Consider the following 25451-nt stretch of genomic DNA (forward strand, 5'->3'; position numbering starts at 1 on the left):
GTTTTGAGTGTAGCAGCTGATCAGGACAGTCAGACAACACGCCATCCATTCTCAGATATTGTTTTTGAACAGATTTTATACCTAAACACAACTGCACCAGACATCCAACAAAAAAACAGATTTCTTTTTTTTCTTTTTTTTTCTTAAATACTCTTGTGATTCAATTTGCCTGGAACGATGAAACTGAACTGAGTTATCCAAAGGAAGAAAAACAGAAACTCTTCCGTCACTCCAAACTGGCTCAAACACTTAAAGTTACTCGGCAAAATAAAAAATAAAAGTATACCAGTAATAATTAATCCCATGTCGGGTATTTACAGACATTTAAAAGTGAGGAACAGACTCAAACCTGCCACTTTTCTTTAATGGCTCAAAAAAGTCGATTGTCATCAACTGCAGCAAAAAAGCTCAGTTTCGCTTTCTTATTTAACTATTTCTCTTTTCAACAAATCTTATTTACTATTTTTGGGAAACAGAACTATAAAAAATTGGCATAATACATGACAGGACTTTTTTTTTTTATAATTTTTTTTTTTTTTTTTTTTACCCAACAACACTCAGTAACTGCTTCTTTTTTCTTTTCTTTCACTCTCGGCTCCTTCTCGTCCTCTTCTTCTTTCAGGGCAGAGTTTCTCTTAATGTCTCTTGTTACCCAAACAACCGCCCAGTTCTGAAAACCAATATTTAAAACCATGGAAATAAAAACTAAAAATAGCACACGATGACAGCAATTCTAACCATAATAACAACAATAATAACAATAATGATAATAATAATCATGGATAAAGATAGCAATAAATAGGGTTGGTGAAGTTTAAGTGCGGGTAGGTGTGGTGAAACACAAGACTGTGGGCACCAATTAGAGAGAGGAAAAGGAGGAGAGAGTGAGATGGAGAGAGGGAGAGTGGAAGGGGTGGACTACCGCACATAAAGTGACTGATTGTTTGGTTGCTGAATCTCCGCTCTGTCCTTCCTTTTCTTGACATTTTTTTTTTTTTTTTTTCTCGCCACACGTACGCGGGATGTTGCCAGGAAGGGCTCAGAGCCGTGGGCGCGCACACAGCCTGGGGTGTCCCTCCACGCCACATCCTCTCGATGTCAGTCCACTGTCCTCCTGCCAGACCGTCCACTGCTCCTCTCTCTCTCTCTCTCTCTCTCGTGAGTCTTTTTTTTTTTTTTTTTAAACCCCGCAGTTTTTGCGAAACATCGAGAGGATGGACGGACGGATGGACGGATGGACGGATGGACAGAGGTCATCAAACCCACAAAAATGATCAGAGTCTGTGTGAACAGTTAAGTGCTTGATAGGACTGGTAGTGATTCTGGAGCGTGACGGTGAGGTGAGGACGGGATGTCGGTGGTTGTTTCCTTTTTTCCGCTGTGAAACGATGAACAGAAAGTCTTGTTTATCCATGTTCTCAGGCAGCCAACAGCATTAGCAACATCAGTGTGTGTCCTGAGGATTTCTAGGATTGCAGAGGTCTCAGAAGGCCCCAGGATCCAGTCTATAAATCAGCATATAGGGAGGAATGTTCGATGGGACTGTGCTCAGTTTTTAAAGAGGAGGCGCAGGGACAGAAAGCTGATGAAGTCCCGCCTCTGTGGAGTGTCTTTTCTGGTGATTGGCTGATTAGGAGATTTGTCTGTGTGTCTGTTTGTAGTTTGGACGCCTGGGCAGCAAACGTCTTATCTGCTAATGAAAGTCTGGAGTGAATTATTTAAACATTTCTGGAAAAACTGTTTCACAGTTACACAACCACTGCAAACCTGCTGTCTGCTGCTGAGGTAATTCACTCCACAAATCAGGTTTTCACAGATGTCTGTCAGAGATTGTCGCTAAAAGGAGTCCGTCTGGTCGTCTGGGCGATGTACAGTCATTCAGTCTCATGGTTTCTTGGTGAATCTGTGCCTATGGAGACATCTGTGTCTCATACAGTTTCTGTGCAGCCGTATTCCATCCGTTCATTTCCAGTTCCTCATTTCTGTATCGTAGATTCTTTCTTTTTCTTGTTTCTTCTCCTCTCCTCCTCCCTCTCTCTCTCTTTCTCTGTCCTCTCCTCTCTGTTTGTCAGTCTCTACCTCTGGTAGTCAGCCTGCTCTCGGGGACTGGATGAGGAGCTCCCGGGAGCCATGTTGCCACCAGGCCGGCCGTGCCCCTTGTCCTTGCCCTCCTCCTGAGCCATGTTGGTTCCTGAGGACGACTGGCTGGAGTTGGAGCTAGAGGAGCCCGGAGGCTGGTTCAGCCCACCTGTGCTCCCGCCGCTCCCCTCTGTGGACTGGTAGATCTCCTCAGCTCCATCCTCGCTGGACTCTGGGTCCTCTGAGCCGGAAAGCAGCTCTTCTTCTCTGTATTCGCTGACGTCCACACCGCCGCTGGCGGCAGCCCCCTCGCCCAGCTCCTTGAGGCGGCCGTGGTGCTTGACGTGGTAACGCTGGTTCTGGAAGAACTTGATGATGGTGTGTTTGGGCAGGTCAAGCTGTGCCGACAAGGTGTGGATGGCCTCCTGGTCAGGGTACAGGCCGACGTCCTGGATGAAGCTCTGCAGGATACCCAAGGCCTCCAGGGAGATCTGGAAAACACACCACCAGGATTCAGGAAGGATAGATAGATGAATTAAAACCATAAGCCATGTACTGAAATCCACAATAATGACTTCATGGCTGCTGAGCGGAGGAAAGACAACGACAGACTCTACCTTAGTGCGCGATCGTGGCTTCTTGTTGCTCCCAGCGCCGCCAACAGCGCCGGACGGACATCCGCCTCCGGCTCCTGCGCCCACAGTCTGTGACCCCTCATCATTTCCTGGGGCAGATAATGGTTCTTCACGCATCGGAGACAGGCGGTGCTCCTTCATCGGGGCCGGGGGTGGCCTGTGAAGCGCCTGACGAGAAAGACAAAAGAGCTGATTAATGGGGCACAGTGACCCCTGATCAAGACTGCAGCCAGGAATTCATTTAAACATAATGAAATAAAGAACAACCAAACCAGCAGAATTAGTCTTTATCTTGTCACTTATATTTGTTATTTTACATAAAACTCTTCTTTAAACTTCTGTATCTTCCACCCAAGATAAAATATCATGTCCTAAGTGTAATCTGAAGCTGACCGTAACCTTGTATGATGCAACCCATCTTATAAAACCACCAGTAACCTATTCCAGCCTCGGCACACAGTAGCCAGGGCTGCAGGGTGAACAGAGGGTGAGAACAAGTGTTTCACAGCTCACAGGGTGTCACGGTCTATTAACCAGCTCCAAGGCTGGCATTCAAACAGCTATGTGTCCAGTATACCTTTGACCTAATGTGTGTAAGATTAGCTCTAGTAAAACGCCAACCAGCTGTCTGCCAGGAAGTCTCTTATTTACAAACTTATGACACCCCATCACTATTTAACCAGCCCATTCAATAGAGAAGACGGAGTGTGGCGGGGGGAGAGACGACAGGGACGTAATCATTTTGATTTAGTAGTTAGATTGAGTCTGGAACAGCTGCTGCGGTTGTAGTTTTATATGGAGAAAAAGGTGCCAGGTGTTCACCTCAGGCATTCAAACAACAACTACAATGCAGTCAAAATACTGTGAGAGTACAGAGAAGAAAAACTCTCAATAATAATAAGAAGTAGCAGAATGGTTTTTAGTCTTGATTTAAAAGTTGAGAGCTCGGGTATAAACGTTCTTCCAGATATGTTTTATGTTGCTTTGTTTTTTAACCTGCAAAACGGTAAACAAGCCACCAGTCTCAGATAATAGAAACACATGACAACAAGAAACGTAAACAAGAAATGAAATGTCCTCATGTTAGTTTTTAACTGTATGAAATTAAGGTCTTCAAGTGTTTGTTTCACAGTTCCTCAGGACTGTAGTCACCTGATAACACTGCGATGTAAATTTGATTATTATCTGCATAGTAAATAATTTGAGCTCCTGGGAACATGTGGAGAGAACGGAAGAGGCTCAAGAATCGAACCTTGGGGAACTCCACTTGTCATTTTTCTTTGATTAGACACGTAGTTCAACAACAAAAACAACAACAACAACAACAAGTTGTCCCTCTGTTGTACAGCAGTCGATAGTAGAGCACTTTTATTGTGAAATACCAAAACACTTTTTTGGAAATGGTGCCCTAAGTTACTTTGCTTGAAACTGGAGTGGAGTTGGTTGCATATTGAACACTTTGGGTCTATGGAGGACATAAAATCATCTATTGATTTTTCTGGAACAGTCCTATGCTCGTGTACCCCTGTCTTTATTTATCTATTTATTTATTTATTTTCAACTCTGACCACCTGCAGTCTGACCGCTTGTCCCTTCTGTGGCGTCTTCGTTTCGATCTTCAGCTGCTGCTCTCACTCTTGGTTTTCCTCACTTGCCTCTAACATCTGGTGGTCAGCCATGATTTAAATATCTTACTTACATTTGCTGCCAAACATACACACATATGGCGGATATGATTAATGGCGCTCTGTACACGTTTGACACAGGTTATATCAGCTGGTCATATATAGGTGGTTAAGTTTGTCTGGTCTGTCAGAGGACACAGTTTTTATGCAGCCTGAGAAACCAAACTCTGGGCAAAAACTCCCCAAACTGCCAGAGCTAGGAAGTTGTAAAGAGAGACAGAAGGGACAGCAGGGACTATAAATGGAGGGGAGGTGTAGAGGTGTGTTTGTTTTCCTGATGGGTGGAGCTCTCGGGATCCTCCGGCTGTCAGGATCTGCAGTGTGAGGTGCTATCTGACAGCAGTGGAGGGGGGGGGGCAGCCTGAAGTGTTGGGAGGGAAAGTGGGGACTTTGGTTGTTTGTCAGGAGGTAGTGGCTGTTGTGAGAGCGTTGCGGTCGTGTCCCGCCCGCTCGCTTTAAGAGCAGGGAGGGGCCTCCCCACTGGAATGCCCAGCTATAAATCTGTGGCGCATTAAAATTAAAGGACCCACATAAAGATAATAGTCATTCGCTTTTCTCTCCCTCTCTTCAATAATAACAGGGTATTACTTAAATAATATTGAGGGCAGGCCAGACCATGAAATTGCTCCGATTTCATTCGCAGGGGCTTTATTTTCAGGGGTGGGTGGTGGTGGTGGTGGTGGTGAGGGGGGGTGACCAATTTACAGGAATTCAGTAGGTTTTTCCTTTTTTTTATTTTGTCATTTTTCTCTCTCCCTCCTTCAAATCTTCTGTTTCTTTCACGCAACGTGACGGTTTTAGATATTGGGGAAAGACGGTAAGAATGCTGGGAAACCAGCGGCGGAGAGAGAGAGAGAGTCAGTGACAGAAAAAATAAAAAAGATATATCTCTCTCTGCCCTAATGAGGACCACACAGCCACAAACATCCCCCCCTACAAACTTACCGAGACACTTAATAACTAAATTGAGGGTAAATCATGGAGGGGATTGCGAAACCTCTCGTCTCACCCACCTCCACACATTCCCCACCCCCCCTTGCTCCTCCACCATCCACCGACCTTCATCATTTCTGAGCTTATTTGGGCTGACAGCAAGGACTCTTGGATCAATCGCCAGACACACATGCATGCATCGATGGCAGGGGGCCTGGTCTCCCTCATGTCCTAATGATGATGTCAGAGAGCGGAGCCAAACACACGGGGCGGGTTCGTTTCCTCACACTTTATCTCCTCGTCTCTCTCCTCCTTCGTCCTCTCTCCTCCTGTGCTCACACTTTCTACCCTTTGCTTCGCTTTTCCCTCTTTTTCTCCTCCCCTTGCTTCACCCTCTCTTCCCTCCGCCTCCCTCTCTACTCAGGTCTAATGCATCAGGACACTAATGAAGTGGGCCTCTGCCAAGCCAACATGACTCCACATCCAAATCAGCCCCGGACTGGTGGATGCCAGCAGCCCCCACGCCCACCTCCCTATGTCCTCCACCTCCCTCCATCCTACTCTTCCTCCCCCTCACTGCTGTCCCCTCCCACTGTAACTCCCCACTTTTTACACCTTCAGCCGTCTCCACCTCCTGTGTGGTAGCAGTAGACCTCAGATAGAGTCTCATACAGTCGTAGATACAGTACTTTACTTTAAACAAAATCAATAATCCAACTGGACTCTGGTGCATAAATCTGTAATCATTTATCATCAGTAATAATGGCACAGTCAGCTTTTCTATTTCTTTTTTTTCTCTCTGGAAGCACTTTCTGACCACACAACATTACAATATGACTTGTGGTAACCTGTGTCGTAAAATATCATAAAATGCCAGGATGACCCTGCACGTCACTGACCAACGAGTTCTCCAAACTAAATGTTGTTCGTCATTTCCTTCCAAAATGACCCATCATTTCTGACCTACCACCTCCTCTGGTTAAGGTTAAGCTACGTCTGGGGACTTGGTTAAGGTTATAGGGAAAGATCGTGGTGTGGGTGAAGAAACCACTTGGTTAATGGCAGGAAAAGATCACAGTCACAGCTAAAAACAAAACCCACAGTAGTCAGTTAAGGTTATGGGGAAAGATCGAGGTCATCGTTAAAACAAAATACTGGTTGTAACTGAGTACATTTAGTCAAACAGCTGAGTATTTCCATTTTTAGATACTTAATACTTTTACTCCACGTGTCAGAGGGAAATATTAAACTTTTTACTGCACAACATTTAAGAGCTGCAGTTACAAGTTACTTTACAGATAAATATGAAAAACCTAATAAATGTTGGTGAACCAGTAATGTCTATGAGTTGTTATCCGTTTCACCAAAGAGACGTTTCCTCTCTAAACTTCTCACATAGTTTCGTTGCAGTAACTGTTCAAATGATCCAAATTTTCCCAAAAAGAAAAGATTTGAGAAACTTACAAAAGCTGAAAACAGATTTGTGTTGCGCAACTTTCTTCTTTCCTCTCCAATGAATCGTCTCACGATCCCTCACATTCATGTGGTGACCCTGTAGAGGGGCCCGACCCTTAGGTTGGGAACCACTGGACTAAACTATTGTATAATAAGCAGTTAAACCAAGCTCCACCTGGAGCAGCTACATCAGTAAAATGCTGCTGAAGCTTTGATACTTCAGTATTAACAGTCTAATAATGTCACATGTTACATAATATTATGTCAGTCAGTGTCATTTTACTGCAGAGTACTTTTACTTTAAGTATTTTTAGTTTTACTCAAGTACATCTTCGTGCTACTTGTATTTCACTTAAATATTTAAGTTTATAGTTTTACTTTTTACACTAAGTCTTAAGGATTAACATACAAAACACCGCTTAAGAAAAATTATGCACATTATACATTAAACCTTAAAATTAGCTCCAGTTTGACCAACTGAAACTGCTTGGTGGTAATGATAAAATAATACATTATATAAATACCCAAACTGCTGTTTTATGGTAAATGATTACTGTAGGATTTTAAGTTGTGGTGAAGCAGCTGAATGTTTCATAACACCGGTGTTTAAATTGATATACTGCTTATTCATTTTTTCCATTAATTTCACATAGAACTGACTTTTTGTGAGTCACATGAGTTGTTGACAGAAACAGAGACTTTGTCCCGAGTGCAATTTATCCTCCGAACACATTAAGTAGTGAATGTAAACAGAAACCTTAAGTATATTTGGCTCTGGTCACCTTCATCCTTCCCTCCCTCGCCTTTAACTCCTCCCGTCTTTGACCATTACACTCTTTTGGAAGAGGCAACATGTCACTTCAGAGCAACACAATACAGCCCTGCTCTCCCAAAACCACAAGCGCTGGAGCCCCGCGGCCAGACCAGCTCTTCTCATGGCATGATTCAATATTCCTGAAAAACTTCTGCTCCTTTTTTTTTCCGTCTCAGTCTTTCCTTTTCTCTCTCTCTCTCTCTCTCTCTCTCTCTCTCTCTCTCTCTCTCTCTCTCTCTCCTGGCAGCACTGTGAGTGCACTGCAGTAAAATGAAAAAGTTTTCTTTTAAACGTAAATCAAGGCAAATTACGACGCAGAACTATGAAAGAATTATAGAACATGAAATATTCATCTTCTCCTTAATGAGCTCTGGTCCTCCAGGGCCCCTAACTCTCTCTCTCTTTCCTCTTTTCTTTCTGTGTGTGTGTGTGTGTGTTTTGATGGGGGAGGGTGTGTGTGTGTGTGTGTGACCACCAGAGACACCATTAACACAGAGATAAATATGTAATGAAGGAAAAATCACTTTTCTGTTAGTTTTGTGCATGACTTCACCTTTCCTGTTAATCAGTGTGTATTTTTTTTATTTCCTCTTCTTTCTCTCTCTCTCTCTCTCTCTATGTCTGTCTCTCTCTCTCTCTGTCTGTCTCTCTCTCTGTCTCTCTGTCTCTCTCTCTCTCTCTCTCTCTCTCTCTCTCTTGTATTTGAATAAGTGTGTGTGGTTGCGATCCAGGCTAAGGGAGTAGATGAGTCACTGCCCATTTAATGTTTTTTTCTTCTTCTTTTTTTTTTTGTAAAATAATGTTTCTTTGATGAAAAACTCTATACACATTATGTTACTGAGGCTAGTGTGTGCATGCGTGTGTGTGCGTGTGTTTGTGCGGTCGTACACGTGTGTATTTGCATGCACGCACTCGCGTTGTTGCATATTTTTTTCATTCAGACTGTGGGTGGTATTCATTCCATTTATCTGCAATTAAACAATTAACTTAATTGTGGTTTGCCCAAAAGCCCAAACTCCACCCTGCACCAGTGAATAAGAGGCCACCGGGATGCACTGAGCGAGAGAGAGAGAGAGAGAGAGAGAGCGCTACTTCCTCTCAAAGTGAATGAATGAAGACAACAAGCTAATTGTTGTATTTATTTATATAGGATCTCAGTAACACTATAACACACTATAATGTAGTTATAAGCAGATATAAGTGTTTATTAATGTATATTTCAGCTTTAACTCTTAGTGGTTGGTATATAAACAGATAAGGAACAACTCAGTGAAACAGTTGCAATAATATAAAATGTTATTAATAAAAACTTTAAACATTTAAAAAAAGATTCTAATGTGTTATAAGCCACTGAAACTAAGGATTCTTTTCATTTCATCGATAATTATTGATTGATCCCTTTATAATTTACCACGTCCTAAAGTGACGTCATCATCAACAGTCAAAAACCTGGAGAGCTTCAGTTTTTTTTCTATCATTTATGACAAAGAAAAACAAATAATTGTCACATTTAAGATGCTGGAGTCAGTAAATGTTTAGAATTTTTCTACTATTAGAATAGTTGCCAATTAATGTTCTGTTAGTCAACTAGTCGATTAATCAACGAACCATGGTAGCTGTAGTTTTTCTATTGCCTATAGGGTGAAAGTAATATAATTATTGGATTCTAGGTTTCAGGTATAAGTGATGCTGCCACTAAACAGCAGTTCAAAGTTTTATTTGTCACATGCTGAGTTATAATGTGCAGTAAGCAAAGCAATGAAATGAAGGTTGAAAAAATTGCTAATATAAAGAATATTGCATATAGCGGGAAATATCGCGATATTTAATGTTATAGAATATCAGCCAAAGTCAAGTAAACGGTGGATTTCCAATGTTTTCAACCACAAACTGAAAACTGTGGCACTGAGTCAAAAGCCCTTTGTTTTCTTTTTAAAAACAAAAAGACTTAATAAACTAAAACAGCTGCACACTGTAGATTTCAGCCAATATAACTAAAACAGGAGCAAAAAGTTCCTTTGTTTGGGACCATTTTCAACTGTGATTCAATACATATTTGGTGTTCTGGTATTTACAGTGAATATTAAATTTTTTTGTCTTCCATTCCTGGCATTTGTAGCTTTGTAATTAAAGTGTAGTTTTCTAGAGAATCCTGAGATGTTTTTAAATGGCCGATTCTCTGATTTCCTACATTTAAAATCAATCTAAATCAATTGTGTCATCGTGGGAAGTGCTGTTGAGCTGGTGTGAACAGGGGTGTAATGGCTCTGGAGGGAGGTTTCCAAACTCTTAGGAAAATGAGGCCTAATGATGTCATCAGGGCTGTCCTGTCCCGGGCGTTACGTTACTAAACTAGGGTGTGGTGTTTGAAAGACAAGGGCGTTTACCTGGGAGGCTGCGGTGGTTCCACGGCGGGACAGGATGGTGTGTTTTGAGCTTGACCAATACTAGAGACTGAAGGTCAGAATATCCCGGCCTCAGTTTTGACCTTTGTTTTAAATATACAGTAACTCTCGTCTTAAGAGACCTTCAACTAAAACATTCTTTGAGTCTCTGAAACATTTGATCTACTGCTAGCATAGCATCATTAGCTAGATTTTATAGCTATTATAGCTAATATACGGTAGCTAAGAGGGCTCTGCTTAAGTACAGCACCACCAGCAGTTCTGGATTGGTAAATACTGAGACTGTCCTCCTGTAAGAAACGAGCCCACAGGTCGTTTGTGCAGCAGTTAATTATGACTTATAGGTACGTTTTGTTGCTAGGCGACATCTAGTGGCCGTAGTAACACAGGAGCGAAGGGAGACGTGTCGGTGGTGGATGGATGAATATGACACAGGAGAATGGCGTGTTCGATTCCCACGTGAAAGTGGCAGTTTATGTTGTTTCTATTATCCATTACTGTAACCATGACAACAAAGGTCACCTAATGTTGAGGAGGTTTTCCTAAACCTAACCGAGCCATGATCTTATTATAGCAACCGTGTGTGTGTGGGTGGGGGGGGGCGAATTGACAGTCTCCTAAAAGGGAGATACGAGTTTTTCGTAGTTTTGACAAGAGCCATTTGTTGCTGCTTTGGCAGGAAGCACCTCTGTATGTGACGCCAGGGAAGCACCTTCAGACTGAAGTGAGACACAAAGAGAGAGGAGGAAGGGCGCCGTGGCTGTTACTTCTTGTTCTAGTCCACCACTCCTGGGGTCTCAGCCACGGTGAGCGGTCATACACACACACACACACACACACACACACGAACATAAACACCCCCAGACTAGCAGCAGAAATCAATTTAGCAAAAACAATAAAGAAATTATTTATAAGGGCAGACTCTGCCAAATTAGCTGTGGGACGCACTTAACTGCTAAAGCCGTATGAATAAGAGCTGTGGAGCAAGCACCAGGACCGTGTCAGTCATGAAGAAATGTGATGCTGCTGACATGAACGAACACACACACACACACACACACACACACACACACACAGCACCTGCAGTTTTAATAGACACAGTCAGAGATCTCCCAAGGCCCCTAACATGCAGAAACGGCTCACGCTACTGTACATACAGTCCAGTCCAAACACACACACACACATACACACACACACATACACACACACACACACACACACTGAGGGCAGCACTGCATTCGTCCTTCCTGTGGTTGCCTGTTACAGTTTTAGAGACCCTCTTATTGTCCAAACACAAAGGAGCGCTCACATTACCATCTATCAGTGTGAGATTTTGTGTATGTGTGGCAGATGGGACACATGTGTGGTCTGTGGTGGCAGGCCGGCTGGAGCCTGAGGTTGGTGGGAACCTAGGGGGGTCTGAAGACAGCAACACGAACACACGCATACATATATATATATATTTATATATATATGTATATATACTCACACACCTCATTTCCCATTAATAAATCACCAGCGTTTCGCCACAGTTCATCTCCCTGTGTCTCTCGAGGTGGGTGTGGGGGGGTTACAACGTGGTCGTTCTGAGGGTAAACTTTATTTTTAGTCTTTGTGGAGAGTGTGAGAGGAGCAGAGGAATGTGTTAATGGTGCCGCCACAGCTTCCTCCCCGTCTTCCCATCAGCCCTTTAATACACAGTTCTGAATGGGAAGAGAAAAATTGCTCGGTGGCGGGGTGGAGGCGGGCGGAGCCGCAGAACAACCCCTCCGGTTCGTGTCGAGATGTAAAATGGGAAGTTTCAGCATCTGCGTGTTTTTGATTTATGACATATGGTCTGTGCTATATGTGGTATATAATTGCTTTGCATTGTGGGACAGAGTGGGCTGGTGGTTAGAGACGCTGTCTCTCAACTGGACAACCGGGCCTCAAACCCGCCAGTCTTAAATGTGTTCGAGTGAAAGGTGAATTCAGCTCATCCTGACCTTTGACCTTTGACATTGTCTGTTGTTGCTCTAGTCCATGTTTAATTTAAAGGAATAGTTCAACAGTTTCTTGGGAGTGATGAGATCGATATTGCTCTCAAACCCGTCCACCAGTCATTTAGCTTAGCTTAGCATAAAGACTTTAAACGGGGGGGAACAGCTAGCTTCTGTCTATAAGGCGCCTCTAAAGCTCATTAATTAACCTGATTTATTTAGTCTGACACGTTGCGGTGTCACAAAGGTTTGTGTGCCAGACTATTTCTTGGAGCAGTGACTTCCTGAAGTTCCTTAAAAACAACCTTTTGGACTATAAGGTCGATGAAACTGACTCACTTCGAGGTTCATTTACAAGCTGTTCTGGAGCTTTCTATCGTATCGTATGATAATCATCAGCAGACAGAGGTGGTGAGTTGTCTTGGGATTATAGATTTACATTTTTCTGAGTATTTTAAAGACTTCTTGTTCATGTTAGCTTAAGAGTCAATAGATTGAAAGCTACTAAATGGAACTTGAGGTGAGATTGTTTTGTTAGCAGCTGAATTAATGAACTTTGAAGCTCAACCTTTTAGGTAACAGACATGAATTTCTTGATTCTGATCTGATCGAACTTTGAATCTCAAGCAGCCACGAGCCTGCTAATTTTCATCTTTAACAGCGTTAGAAGATGTTCATGTCCTGGATGAACAGTGTAGGACAAAGTAGGTTTTTTATGGCCAAACTGTTTTTGAGTGTTCTTAACTGACCAGGTCAATCACATGATCTCTGTCCAGATGAACAAGTTTTAGTTGCCACAGACCAGATTTAAGGCAACAAGCCCCTGAAACAGGAGAACAGTAAAGACCCAGCAGCACAGGAACAACACCAGAAACATTTATTTATCTGCAGATTTCAGCCACTGACTGTGAAGGATTTATGGTGGCGCTTTATTTTTCCAGGTCCATAAATTTTAATTAGTTTCCAAATAATTTCCCAGGAAGTTTCCTGGAAAGAATCACGTTATTTGGTGCTAATTATAGGTAATATATAACACATGTGATTAGTTGGTCTATTACTTACTTCTAAATGTGAAGCTGAGCTCATCCTTGACACTTTTAATCAGAGAATAACACATGAGCTGTGCTATAAAAAAGAAAATAATTCAGCATAAATGAAGGATAAAGTTTCCAGTAATAACACAGTGATGAGTAAATATTTACTGCGGTTTAAATGGAGCGGCTTCCTCTGAAAGTTCCCCTGAAATTAGCACCAAACGACGTGGTTCCTTCCGGGAAAGTTTAAGAAAATCTTAGGAAATAACCGGATTCACAACTAAACTTTAAGTATGATTGTTATTTTTTTATTTTAAAGTATCCAGCTTAATTTGATCCCGACAGTTACAGGGCTGTGTGTAAGAAGGTTACAGCTCCTATGCTGTTTACAAATGATACAGATGTTTACATCCTCAATGGAAAACTGAATCAGCACTTTAACTTCCTGTACTGGAGAACTGGGACAAAACAAAAACAGTGGATTCAGAGTGTGAGAAATGTTGTTTTTCATATTTTTCAAGTTTATATTCCTGTGGTGTCTGCTGCTTCAAATCACTAGCAGATGAGCTTTTTATCTGTGCGGCTTAAGAGTAATAAGAAGTCAGAGACAGACTGGCAGATAGACAGACAGGGTGGGTTCATTATGGACAGTTAATGAAAGAGGCCAACACATCAGTGAGTTTCCTGCATCGATCTCCCTCCTCCCTCAGCCCGTCTTCAGCCTCCGCCTCCCTCCTCAAAAACTAATGGGGCATTTCCTCCAGTGCCACACCACCCAGCAACACTGTTTACTCTTCGCTCCACTGGGGCACGCACAGACACACAAACACATGTGCACACACAACGAGATCAAACAGCGCTGTACACACTTACGCGAAATGAATATAATGAGTAAATAATAATGACAGGTGTGGTCTCTGAGGGCGGGGAAATACACTTTAATACTTCTTTGACTCAGTCGGTGGATTTAAAGCACAGCTGGATGCACAGCTGTCTGTCTGTACATGTACTGTACATGCAGTGTGTGGGCGGTGAGTGCCCCTGTTACACTGAACCTGTGTGTACCTGACTTTACATGTGTCCTGCTCCAGATTCGGTCACCCTCAACAACTGTGGAGGTGATCGGGAGACGGATTTGACAGAAATAAGATGTAAAACAAAAAAATAAAAATAAAAAAAAGGTGATTTTGGATGTGGAGCGGAGGTCAAAGAAGATCCAGTGATATCGTACTTTTTTACAGGCAGTGGTGGAGGAAGTGTTCAGATCCTTTACTTTAATAAAAGTACTAATGCTGCACTGTCAGAATACTTCATTACAAGAGAAATTCTCTATTTATAATATTACTTAAATGTGTAAAAGTATAATCAGGGAAAATGTACTGAAAGTATCTAAAGTAAAAGTACTCAATGCAGAAAGATGGCCCCCGTGACTGTTATTGACTTATTATAATATTTGTTGTTTTTATAACTGTCTTCAATGTGTGAGCAGCAGTTGACTGTTGCAGCTGATTGCTGTGGAGTTAAATTTGAACTATTATTTGCAATTAATGATTATGTTCTTGATTGGATTGATTGATTGATCGATTGATTGTGTAAAAACTGAAAATAGTGAGAAATGCCCATCACTGTTACCCAGAGCCAAAAGCAACACCTTTGCAACTTCAAAATTATTAAAAAATAAATTCTAATTGATAAAAAATTATTGGAAGGAAAAGCAGGAAAATATTTGAGAAGCTGGAACAATGAAAATATTTGGTGTTTGCATGAAAATTGACTCAGATGTTCATCAAAATAGTTGCCCATTAATTAGTCTGCCAATCAACTAATCGATTAGGTGACTAATTGCTTCAACTCTACTTGTACATTCTGTTGAGTCCCTTAATATTTATGGCAAAGCATCATATTTTAAAAACTCTTACACAAAAGTTTGAAGCTGTAAAGTACCTGGTAACTAAAGCTGACAGATAATTGTAGTTGTAGTGGAAGGATGAAGCGAAAAGATACAAGTAAAGTACAAGTACCTGAAATGTGTACTTGAGGAAATGTACATGAGGTCAGTTTCCACAGATGTAAACAACAACATGAGATGACGTGTGCGGTGAATCTGTTTTCAGTGTTTGCTGAGATGCAGTTTAGTTCCAGGTGCTAACACAACCCAGTCAGTGTTCTGTCACATCTGTCACATCTGGACTTTGAGATGCGAGGTGCCTGTTAACAGTCTTTGGTTCTTACCTGTGTGTCCTGCGGCAGGTGGAGGACGGTGTGCAGCCTCTCGGTGTGATGGTGCCTGGACTCCTCCTCGTACGCCAGGTCTCTGTCGGCCTGCGGCAGCGTCAGGAACCTCCGGATGGTGCACAGGTTCTCCCACAGAGTGCGGTTCTCCGGGCTGGGGTTCTCCTTCCACCGCAGCAGCTCACACAGCCAACCCTGGAGGAGAGACGCAGGACGACGGGGGAGAGAGAAGGTGAGGTTAAAGGAATACTTCCATATTTTTGTTGCTTTCATGCTGAGAGTTAGATTAGAAGTTGTTATTTTCCATTTTTAAGGAGCCACTTTATCCGCCCAGAAATAACACAGGGAGAAGAAGAGAGGCAACACGGAGCATGAGAGAATAAAGAAAAGTTAAAGTATGAAGGGAGACAGGAGGACACAGAAAAATGTGATCTACAGGGAGATAAAGCATCGAGAGCAGAATCAAATTTAGCAACAAAAAAAAAAAAAAAGTTGGAAATGCGTGAGGTAGACGGGGGAGGGGGAAGGAGAGACGGAGAAGATTCAATTATATCTGCTAGACTGGTTCAGTTTGTGACACCAGCTGTTGTGTTCAACCAGCCACCTCGGGCAGCATGCACCGCTAATAGCCTGATCATCTCTCTCTTCCTCTGCCTCTGTCCTTGTGGCCAGCTGCAGCAGATGGGTGCACTGAGCCGTGACCCCCGAGCCACCGCCAGACCCACCAACCTGGGGGTGGGTGGGGGGTGGGGGTGGTGGGGGGGTGGGGTGGTGGTGGTGGGGGGGGACCGACCTCGCAAAAACCGCACGCACATACTGTAATACATGATGCACACATCTCCGCGTGCGCTTTTCTCACGCTTACACCTGGTAGCTCGGCCACATGCTACTGTCCTGAGACGTCATGTGACTGTGTTTGAATGACTCACAAACAAACAAGCATCAACATCCTCTCTTCTTGAGTTTAGAGAGCGGGTGAGGGGGAGTTTATCTCACCGTCACTTTGAACTCTCTCAACAGCATCTTTGTCTCAAGCTGCCAAAACTCCGTATAATACATCGATATCCACAAACTCTTTTTGCCCTCAGCTACATACATGCTGCTGCTCTCCCCTCTGGTTGGTGCAGGTTACAGCTGCAGCCTGAGGGGAGACCTGCAGACACTACTCAGGGCTATAAAAACACTTCAATAATTAAATGCAGGTTATTATTTATAGTCATAGTCTCCTAAAGATGCTGAGTCAGAGAAAAGGCAGTAAAACTATCATAAAGTATCAGGTGTTAAGTGGTTTTAGTGTTTTAATAATACTGCAATTAATTTATATTAGACTACTGTTAAATTTTTCTCCATTATAATACTTATATTTAGTTATTTTCTGGATGTATATTAATATATATGAGGAAATGGCATCCACATTTGTTTTGTTTTGTTTGTTTGTTTGTTTGTTTGTTTGTTTGGTTTCTGTTTGTTTGTTGTGTTGAGACCAACTAACCCTAACCTACACACTTGTACAAGATCTGGGACACTTAAAATGGAGCCATTGCTACATGTAATGTTATTAATTACACCAGTGTTTTCCCTGCTGTGATAAAAATCAGAAACATCTCATGGATCATGTTTTTACATCTTAAGGATGAAAACATGATGCAGGAAATAAGTTCTAGTTTTAACGATGTCATTCGAATCGATTCTTGTTTGTCTGGTAAAGCAAAAGCTGTTCACTGTTTGCCCCCCCCCCCAGGTTGTTTTGGCAACACATTCATCAAGCAGTAAATATCTGATTGTCTTGACTTGTTCTGGGGATTTAAAATAAAAATGCTCCTTCATTCCTGAATTCAAATCCCCATTAATCCAAAACTGAGCGAACACTGATCTCAGACCTGATATTTTCTGGCTTCTGTTTTCCCAGTGACTCCCCCTCCCTCCCTCCCTCCCTCCCTGCCTCACCTGGCTCTTGTTGGCGGCCACCTTTGCGAACAGAGCTTGGGACACCTTGGCTCTCTTCATCTCCTGCTGGATTTCCTCATAGATGCCTGACGTGATGTTGACCAGCGACTCCAGCTTCAGCGGGAGGTCGGGGCCCGGGCCGGACGGCTTGGGCTGGAGGAGCAGAGGAGCAGAGGAACAGCGCATGATTTAATACACAGTGAGTACAAATTGAACGGGCTGTGAGTGGTTCATGTTTTAAGAGCAACAGCTATCAGATAAGCTGGGATAACGGGATTCAGCTGAGATTCTTTTATTATATTCTGAAACTACTAAGAGATTTTACCCGCGAAAGCGAATCTTGTGTATACATACGAGTAAAGGTTATCAGCTGATGATCAGGCCAAGCTGCTCTGAGAACAGACATGCAGTGTTCCCTGTATGAACATCAGCTGCACATCTGCAGCGCACGTCTCCACATGAATTTTGTTTACAGATCAAAGTCATTAAGTCCTTCTCTTTTGTCATTCTCTGTTGTTTCTGTTTGAATGAACATGTATTGGCTCTCAGAACGCTTGTATACACAGCGTTTGAAGTCGTCCACAAGACATGTACAGACCAGCTAGCTTACATTCCCTCAGTGTAAACGATGCTGAGATAATTTTACATAGACATAATAAGAATAGCGCGCACATTCGCCCCAGAGCCATGAATGGGCATTTGCTCTGACATCAGAGAGAACCTCTTATCATCCACGCCGCTGAATCGTCATGTGCACATGGAGAGAAACTTCCAAATACTGTACAATGTCCTTTATGTTTACAACATGCGCCCATGATGGCTTTGAAGCTGTTTTCTCTTTATAACTGGAATTTGTTTAAGATAAAAAAATAAAAAAAATCCCAGCACAGGCAATAAGACAAAGTACATGATGTGCTGCACTTTGTGAGGGCAAGTTACAGATCGGAGATAACTCACCGAGTTGGAGATCTTAGTCTTGTTCTTCCAGATGGAGGCCCAGGTATCAGGGGTTATCTGGTCATCCAAGCTCCTCTCCCACACTTTCTATGCACGGACACACACAGGACACGCGACGTGTTACAATCAAATGTTCGAATCGGTCGTTTAAAAACAAAAACAAAAATCCCTCTGTTTTTTCCATAAAAGCGAAATCCTGTCGTATAAACGTGTGATATTAGGCGGGAAAAGATGCCGCAGGTGCTGAGTGACTAACCTGCGAGAGGCGTGGCGCTCCGGGGTTGGAGGAGTTGGAGGCGGGGAGGCCGACCGAGGGGTTCATGGTGCGCTCTCTCTCCTCCTGGTAGATTCGGTCTCTCTCGCTCTCGGGCAGGTTGAGGAAGTTCTGCATTGCTTTCAGGTTGACCAGCAGGGACTGCGAGGCCGTGCGAGGGTCCTCCTCCTTCCTCAGGATCTCGGACAGCAGACCCTGAGCAGCACAAACACACACGTTCCACCCATGAAATTTTGCTGCAAGGAAATATTGTTGCTTCACAATCACTAACGTCAAACGAATATGTTGAAGTGGATCATCCCAATCCATGTTTACTCCTAGATGTGGGATGACTGAGCATTTGTTGTTGCGCTGCATTGGACATGAAGTTGCAACTGGGGTTAAAAGTTTGATAGAGCCGCACCACTTAGGGGCGGAAACTAACTTTTCTAAAAATTAGATCATGGGATATTTTCCCAGTAGTTAGTCATCTTCACTTTCTTCACACTTTTCTCTTCACTTTCCAATTTTTATTCTGTTTTCTGAGCTCCGTGTTGAAAAAGCTCCTTTTATATGTAATAAAAATCATTGAAAGGAAAAGCAGGAATTTGCTATCATTTTGAGAAACTGGAACAAATTAAAGTTTTTTTTGCATGAAAAAAATAAATTGACTAAAGTGGCATGAAAAGAAAATAACAAATAATAATAATAAAGTATCTCAGTACTAAAGCAAATGTGTGTCGCTCAAAATCCCAAATCAACCTGCTATTGTTTGATAAAAGTTAGTAATCAGTTTGATCATAAATACAAGCACTTACACACAGAGACACAGACACTCAAAACTCACTAAAAGACACCTGGCCTCTATACCAGTAGGTCTATGAGCCAACTCCCATTACATTCATCTAATGGGGCATATGGTAACCAGTTTAGCGCAGCCTGAATGCATCAGCTGTTTGTGCCGCTGCGAGGGCGGAGAAGGAGACTCAATGACCCAGCAAGCTACCCCGCCATGCTTCCGCTAATCCCACTGAAAATACCACAAGGTGGGTGACCACAGAATTAGTCAAACCCAGTGTGAAAAATTACAGTCTATCAGTGACGTCAGTCTATTTATTTCTGTCAAATCAGACCAAAATAAAAAAAGCTCTCACCTGATGCGACGTGAGGAACGGGAGCTATGATCAGGTGAGTCTAAGAAATATTGAGTCTTAAAGGGATGTTTAGATTCCTGTCTGACACAGTGACGCCACTAGATGCAATAATATTCATTTTCGGCTAATTTCTTCTGTCTGAGACTCTCCTCTCCTGTCCCTGATGCATCGCCTCGCCGCTCCTCTCCCTCTGATCATTTTACCACCACTTTCCCAACGGTCTCCTGACCTTCTGACCACAGTCTGTCCTGTTTTCCTACCTGTGTGCGGTTGAAAGCCACACGGGCGAACACGGCCTGGGAGACACTAGCTCTCTTCAGCTCGTCTCTGACCTGCTGGTAGATTTCAGAGGAGACCTCGGCGGCCGAGGGGTTGCTCCCGGGATGGTCGCCGCCAGCTTTGGATGAACCCCGAGGGATGGGCGGGTGGTTGAGGAACTGCTGGTTGAGGGCCTGCGGGTGCTGGTGGGCCAGCAGGCGGCTAACGGCCAGTTGCTGGTTGATGAGATGGGCCATGGCGAGCTGCTGACGTACCAGCTGCGGGGAGAGCTGAGGGGAGAGCAGCCCACCTGGCCCCAGCAGGGGCTGCAGGGCACCCGGCGGGGGCGGAGGAGGCGGAGGAGGCACCTGGCCCGTACGGAGGGGAGGGCTGTGGTGGAGGGGGCCGTGGGGCGAGGGCTGCTGCTGGGGAGGTGGAGGCTGCTGAGGTGGTTGAGAGGCGGCCTGTGGATCTCCAGATCCAGCTTTGAGGAGGGGACTACCAGCACCCAGGTGACTGAGCTGGGCCAGGCCGGCCAAGTGAGGAGGGGGTCTCTGGCCCAGCACACAGAAGTCCGCCATGTTGTCTCTCTCAACTGGAGAGGAGAGGAGAGGGTCAGGGTGATTCAGATCCTTCACTTCAGTAAATGTAGTGACACACTAACATAAAAATACTCCCAAATAATACATAAAATACAGAAGTATCCTCAGCAAAATGCACCTCAACTATTGACAGTAAAAGACCATCTTCTGCACCACAGTGGCTCCTGTGAGTGACATTATTATTATCTGTTATATTCTTATTGATTGTTACTGATGTACCAGAGAGGAAGTGTCTCTAACAACTCAGACATCTGACATGTGACAAGGAGCAACAGTACATTACGTTTTATAAACTTATCGTACTGTACGTTTTTAATGTAAAATCTTCATCTAAAAGTAATTAGTAACTAAAGTTGTCAAATAAAAATAAATGTTTTAAAGTAAAATACAATATTTTCCTGACATGTAACTTAATTTTCTACAGAAGAACAGTGTTTGAGTAAATTACTAAAGTACTTTCCAGCACGATATGTGTTCAAACAAATGTCTCTACATCAACACATTGATTAGATATTGATTAGATTTCTTACTTTTGATGTCAGCAGTGTCTCGTCCAGACCACATCTTCTCCAGATAATCTACTGCTCAATGAAACACACACAGAAAATCAGTCAGAGGAGAAACTCCTGAGGTCGTTCACACACAGACGAATTCATGAACAGAAAAAACTTTAAAGCTCAGATTTTAACATGGATGATCAATAAAGATCAACAACTTAACAAACATAAGAGCCTGGCAAACTTCGTCTGCTGAAGAAGATCATGTTTTATGACTCAAAGCTCCAGATCAGCTACTAAATGGACCTTGAAGTGAAACGGTTTTGTGAAGCGTTTCTCATCACTAAAACAGATTTATATGAAGCGGTCCAGCTACTCTACCCAGCTATGACTGACGTGCAGCGGGCCAATCGGAGAGCAGTGAGCCGTGTGTGTGTGTGTGTGTGTGTGTGTGTGTGTGTGTGTGTGTGTGTGTGTGTGTGTGTGTGTGGACATCTGGAACAGAGCCGTGTGCAGGGCCCCGCTTCCAGCTGAAGAGCAGAACTAATGCTGGAAACGCAGAGTGTAACCTAACGCTCCCCCCTCTGTCAGCAGCAGGCTCCAGCGTCACCTCACCCTCTCTCACCCTCTGAGCTTTTTAATGCGAAGATTATAGTGCAGCTTCCGAGGAGGTGACGGCGGTTGGGAAAGCGACGTCGTTGCTCTTGGCGCGTTACGTTACAGACGACACAGACGGAGCTGCAGCGGCTCCTGACCTTCTGTGCAAAGCCACATTCACTTCTACGCTTCCACCGTACGGCAGAAACGACAGGATAGGTTTCAATTTAAAGTTCAGTGCTGAGACCGCGGCGAGTAGGCAGTTGCCGTGGAGATAGCTTTGATGCGTGTGTTGTGCTGGAAAGCAGAAGACTCCTGAGCCGTTGCTGTTTTTACTCTCAACAATCTCCTCCAGCATCGGAGATTTTGAAGGAGAAAACACCAGCGCAACACAAACGCCCTCACGTGTTATCTCGGCAGCTCCGTCGCGTAGTTCAGTTTTTGAGGTGGTGCACGTTATCTAATGAGACAATGGGCCCCTGGGTGCACACACATGCGGAGGGGCCCACATCCCTCCTGCTGTACAGACCAGCGAGAGCCACAGACACATCTCTGTGGTCGTTCTGCATCTTTTTCTGGTCGTTTTCTTCTTTTGTGTCTCTACAGCTCTTTGTGTTTATTTGAGTCACTTCCCAAAAAGAAATGACTTCAAACAGAGACTCTGGCACAAGGGGGTGGGGGGGGTGGGGGGGTGTAGCTACCATGGCAACAGGTGTAAACTCCTGTAGCTATGTCGTGTCCTTTTGAAGAAGGACTGATCATACATTTATATGTGAGAGAAGTTGCTTAAAGGGTTTTGGGAAGCTGCATGAGGTCTGATCGGCCTCATCTGCCTCACGTGATGTCACCTGAGTCAGCGTCTGTCGGGGTTAAAGACTACAAGTTCGAAAAGCGAAGAAATCTGGGGGTGTGAAGTTAGAAACCTCAGACCTCTGTAACCCGCTCCTTATCTCTGCTCCTTATCTCTGAACATAACACACCTGAATCTCTAACTGCGCTGTCAGTGGTTAAGTTGCATTGTGGGTAATGTAGGCACCAGGTTTTGACACGAGAAAAAGAACATGTGGTTCTGTGGCATCAGTTTTTATCCTTTTTCAAACTGTAAATCTAGCCTCAGAGTTTAGGTTTGTATTGTTCTCTGACTCGGTAATCCTCCTGCGACCCCTTGTCGGGGTCTCGACCCTCAGGTTGGGACGCACCGGTCAGGTTTAAGAGACTGCAGTGAAGTTGGACCGGTGTCTACAGCTCTGCTCACCTTTGATTTTCTTATACTTCTTGTACCAGCGGCCGAACTCTTGGCATTTGGCAGTGGAGACGTTGGCATAGTAGGAACTGTTCACTATGGAGGAAATCATACTCTGAGAGAGAGAGAGAGAGAGAGAGAGAGATAATTAACAACCAGCATAATATGAAATGGTTACACTCACGCAACAACCACATGGCATGCACACACACACACACACACACACACACACACACAATAGAAACAGACAAACATTAATCATGATTGGAAGCCACCCATGGAAACTCGAGCCAGTGCAGTGCAGAGAGGGAATCTCCAGCCACACACACATATGCTTGCAATTGATGCTGCGATCAACACCCCCACCAGAGCTGCATTTAAACACACACACTCACACACACACACACTCATACACACACACACACACACATAAATCTCACACACAAGAGATTATGGGACCAGGATAGGAAGGTTAAACATGCAGCTGGGGAGTTCAACACGACAGGAGGAGGCAGTGTTTCGTTTTGTGGGGTGGAGCTTGATTCAAATGCAGCAATAATCAATAGTTTATGATTTTCTCTGAATCTCATGAGGGCTGACGTTAGCGTCGTTGCTAAGTATTTGTCGGATCAGGATGATCTAGTTTGGACGTGGAGTTGTTACCTGTGACAGAGGACACTCTTTGGCCAGAGTGCTTTGGTTCATCTCCTTCAGCAGCTCTTTGAGAGCGTTCCTGACCGTCGCGTGGTTCCACTGTTCACACGGCAGATCCTCCAGCTTTGAGAAACTACAACAAGCCAAAAAAACAAACAAAAAACACACACGCCAGGAGTCAGTCGAGGTGCACCCAACGCCTCAGATTTACCCCGTATCATTCTGCACAATATCAGCTACGTCCTGTCCTCCGTGCTCCTCCGCGGAGCCTCGTCATGTAGTGACTCTGAGTCTGAATCTGGTTTATATTTATGTTTATTGATTGTACAGTTGTGTTCAATTAAAACGCTTCCATCGTTTCTGTGTGACAAGTAATTAACACGGAAACCCTTTTGGGGAAGTGAGTATTATTCCATCATATTGGAACTTTAAGGCTGTAACCAACAATTATCGTCATCATCATCATCAATACATTTGACAGTTATTGTCTTTAATAATCAATGGATTGTTTAGATTATAAAACTTGGGTGAAAAAAATGCTTCATTATTCTTGTTTTATCTGAGAGTTCACCGTCAGAGAAACCAACAAATATTCACATTTGAGAAGCATTTAAAAAAAAAAAAAAAATCAGGTATCAAAATTGTTTGCCAGTTAATTTTCTGTCAATTGATTAAAAACTCGTCTGTTTTTACACAAATGAAACAAACAAGTTATTACATGTTAATTCATGAGCTTTGGATGTGCCGCTAGATTAAATTTATTACCTTTAGACGGATCCAGTCTTGCTGTTTCCCGTCTTCATCCTGAGCTAAGCTAGCCGTCTGGTGTGCAGTAGCTTCATGCTGCTAGCTGCTGCTAACCTCCTCAGTCTGTCATTTTGGTGCTGCACAGGAAGCTAAGCTAACCAGCTGTTGTCTGCAGCTTCACATTCACTGACATGAGAGTGGTATCAGTCCCCTCTACTAAATCTCAGCAAGAAAGTGAGTTTGTAAAATTTCCAAAAAAAAGTCAAACTGTTCCTTTCATCCTGAATTAACCTCTAACCCCGCTGCTCTCCCAAACATCCTGTATGGATCCATCTTCCTGTAAATCTTCCCGTTTTTATGTCATTTTAACCTCAAATAAATCATTTCGACACTGAAACACAAAGTGTGCAAACCTCTGCCGTTGCCACGGATACACACACAAACACGTAAACAAACCTGGCTGGTATTTGCCAAGACAATAACAATAATAACCCTCTCATCTGGAGTTTATCTGTTTTTATCTGTCCATCAAGATCCTGCTTCACTTATTCTAGGGAACTAGGAGTTCCTGGCACCCGGACTCTCCCTGACGGAGACAGATAATAGATAAATCCCCACCGGGTTGTTCAACTGGAGCTTTAGTGTTTCAATATTGCTGCTTTCAAATTTGATAGATATGGTAAATTCTTGACTTGCAATCAGCGGCAATGACATCAGCCACCCGCTGGACCAAGTGTCTGATTCAGTGCAACAGTGTGTGGATTAAAAGCCTCGCTGTGTTGCCTACATAAAATATGGACGTGCAGTCTTTCCACTGTTGTTTTCAAATTCAAGGGAGGAGTAAGGTTGAGCGAAAAGTCACTGATTTAGGATGTAAACATGTCTGCTCTCTCACTCTGAAACACCACGCGCAATTTCTCATCATCATCTCACAAACGGACCCGAAACATGTAAAAATTCCCACTTTAAAAAGAAAAAAAAAGCAGTCTGACCTTTGTAGTTGAATACGTAGCGTGACCATGTGGTAGACCTCCATCAGCATGTCGGCAACCGTGGCCTCTGGGGCGTCAGTCAGAAAGTGGATGGGGAGCGGGTTCCACCTCCCCACTTTAATGATACCTGGGCAGAGACATGAGAGGTTTTATTCCTTTATACAAAAATAAAAAATGGTACAAAAAACAAAAAAGTAAAGTAACAACAGGAGGAAAAGTCAGTGGAAAAGAAAAACACTGGCCCCAATAATCCGCTGTGTTCTGTAACCTGTCGCTCTCTAAGATGTGGCACCTTTCAT

The 25451-nt window shown here is 43.5% G+C and overlaps 1 protein-coding gene across 2 annotated transcripts in view; it reads right to left on the reverse strand.

Annotated features, from left to right (window-relative positions):
* Window positions 1-985: 985 nt before the first annotated feature.
* satb2 (SATB homeobox 2) overlaps window positions 986-25451 on the reverse strand; it is a 46837-nt gene continuing 22371 nt past the window's right edge. Inside the window, exons 4-14 of one of the 2 annotated variants that reach the window (XM_022740830.1) lie at window positions 25153-25279; window positions 23423-23546; window positions 22772-22874; window positions 20953-21003; window positions 19823-20415; window positions 18412-18624; window positions 18156-18242; window positions 17199-17351; window positions 15252-15446; window positions 2697-2903; window positions 986-2570 (exon numbers count right to left, since the gene is read on the reverse strand). In XM_022740830.1, coding sequence (XP_022596551.1) covers window positions 2076-2570; window positions 2697-2903; window positions 15252-15446; window positions 17199-17351; window positions 18156-18242; window positions 18412-18624; window positions 19823-20415; window positions 20953-21003; window positions 22772-22874; window positions 23423-23546; window positions 25153-25279 — 2348 coding nt within the window. In that variant the 3' untranslated portion in view covers window positions 986-2075. The remainder of the gene's footprint in view (window positions 2571-2696; window positions 2904-15251; window positions 15447-17198; window positions 17352-18155; window positions 18243-18411; window positions 18625-19822; window positions 20416-20952; window positions 21004-22771; window positions 22875-23422; window positions 23547-25152; window positions 25280-25451) is intronic. The other variant, XM_022740829.1, reaches the window with a different exon arrangement.

Source organism: Seriola dumerili, unplaced genomic scaffold, assembly GCF_002260705.1.
Source record: "Seriola dumerili isolate Sdu_G_001 unplaced genomic scaffold, Sdu_1.0 BDQW01000052.1, whole genome shotgun sequence".
NCBI classification, from domain to species: domain Eukaryota; kingdom Metazoa; phylum Chordata; class Actinopteri; order Carangiformes; family Carangidae; genus Seriola; species Seriola dumerili.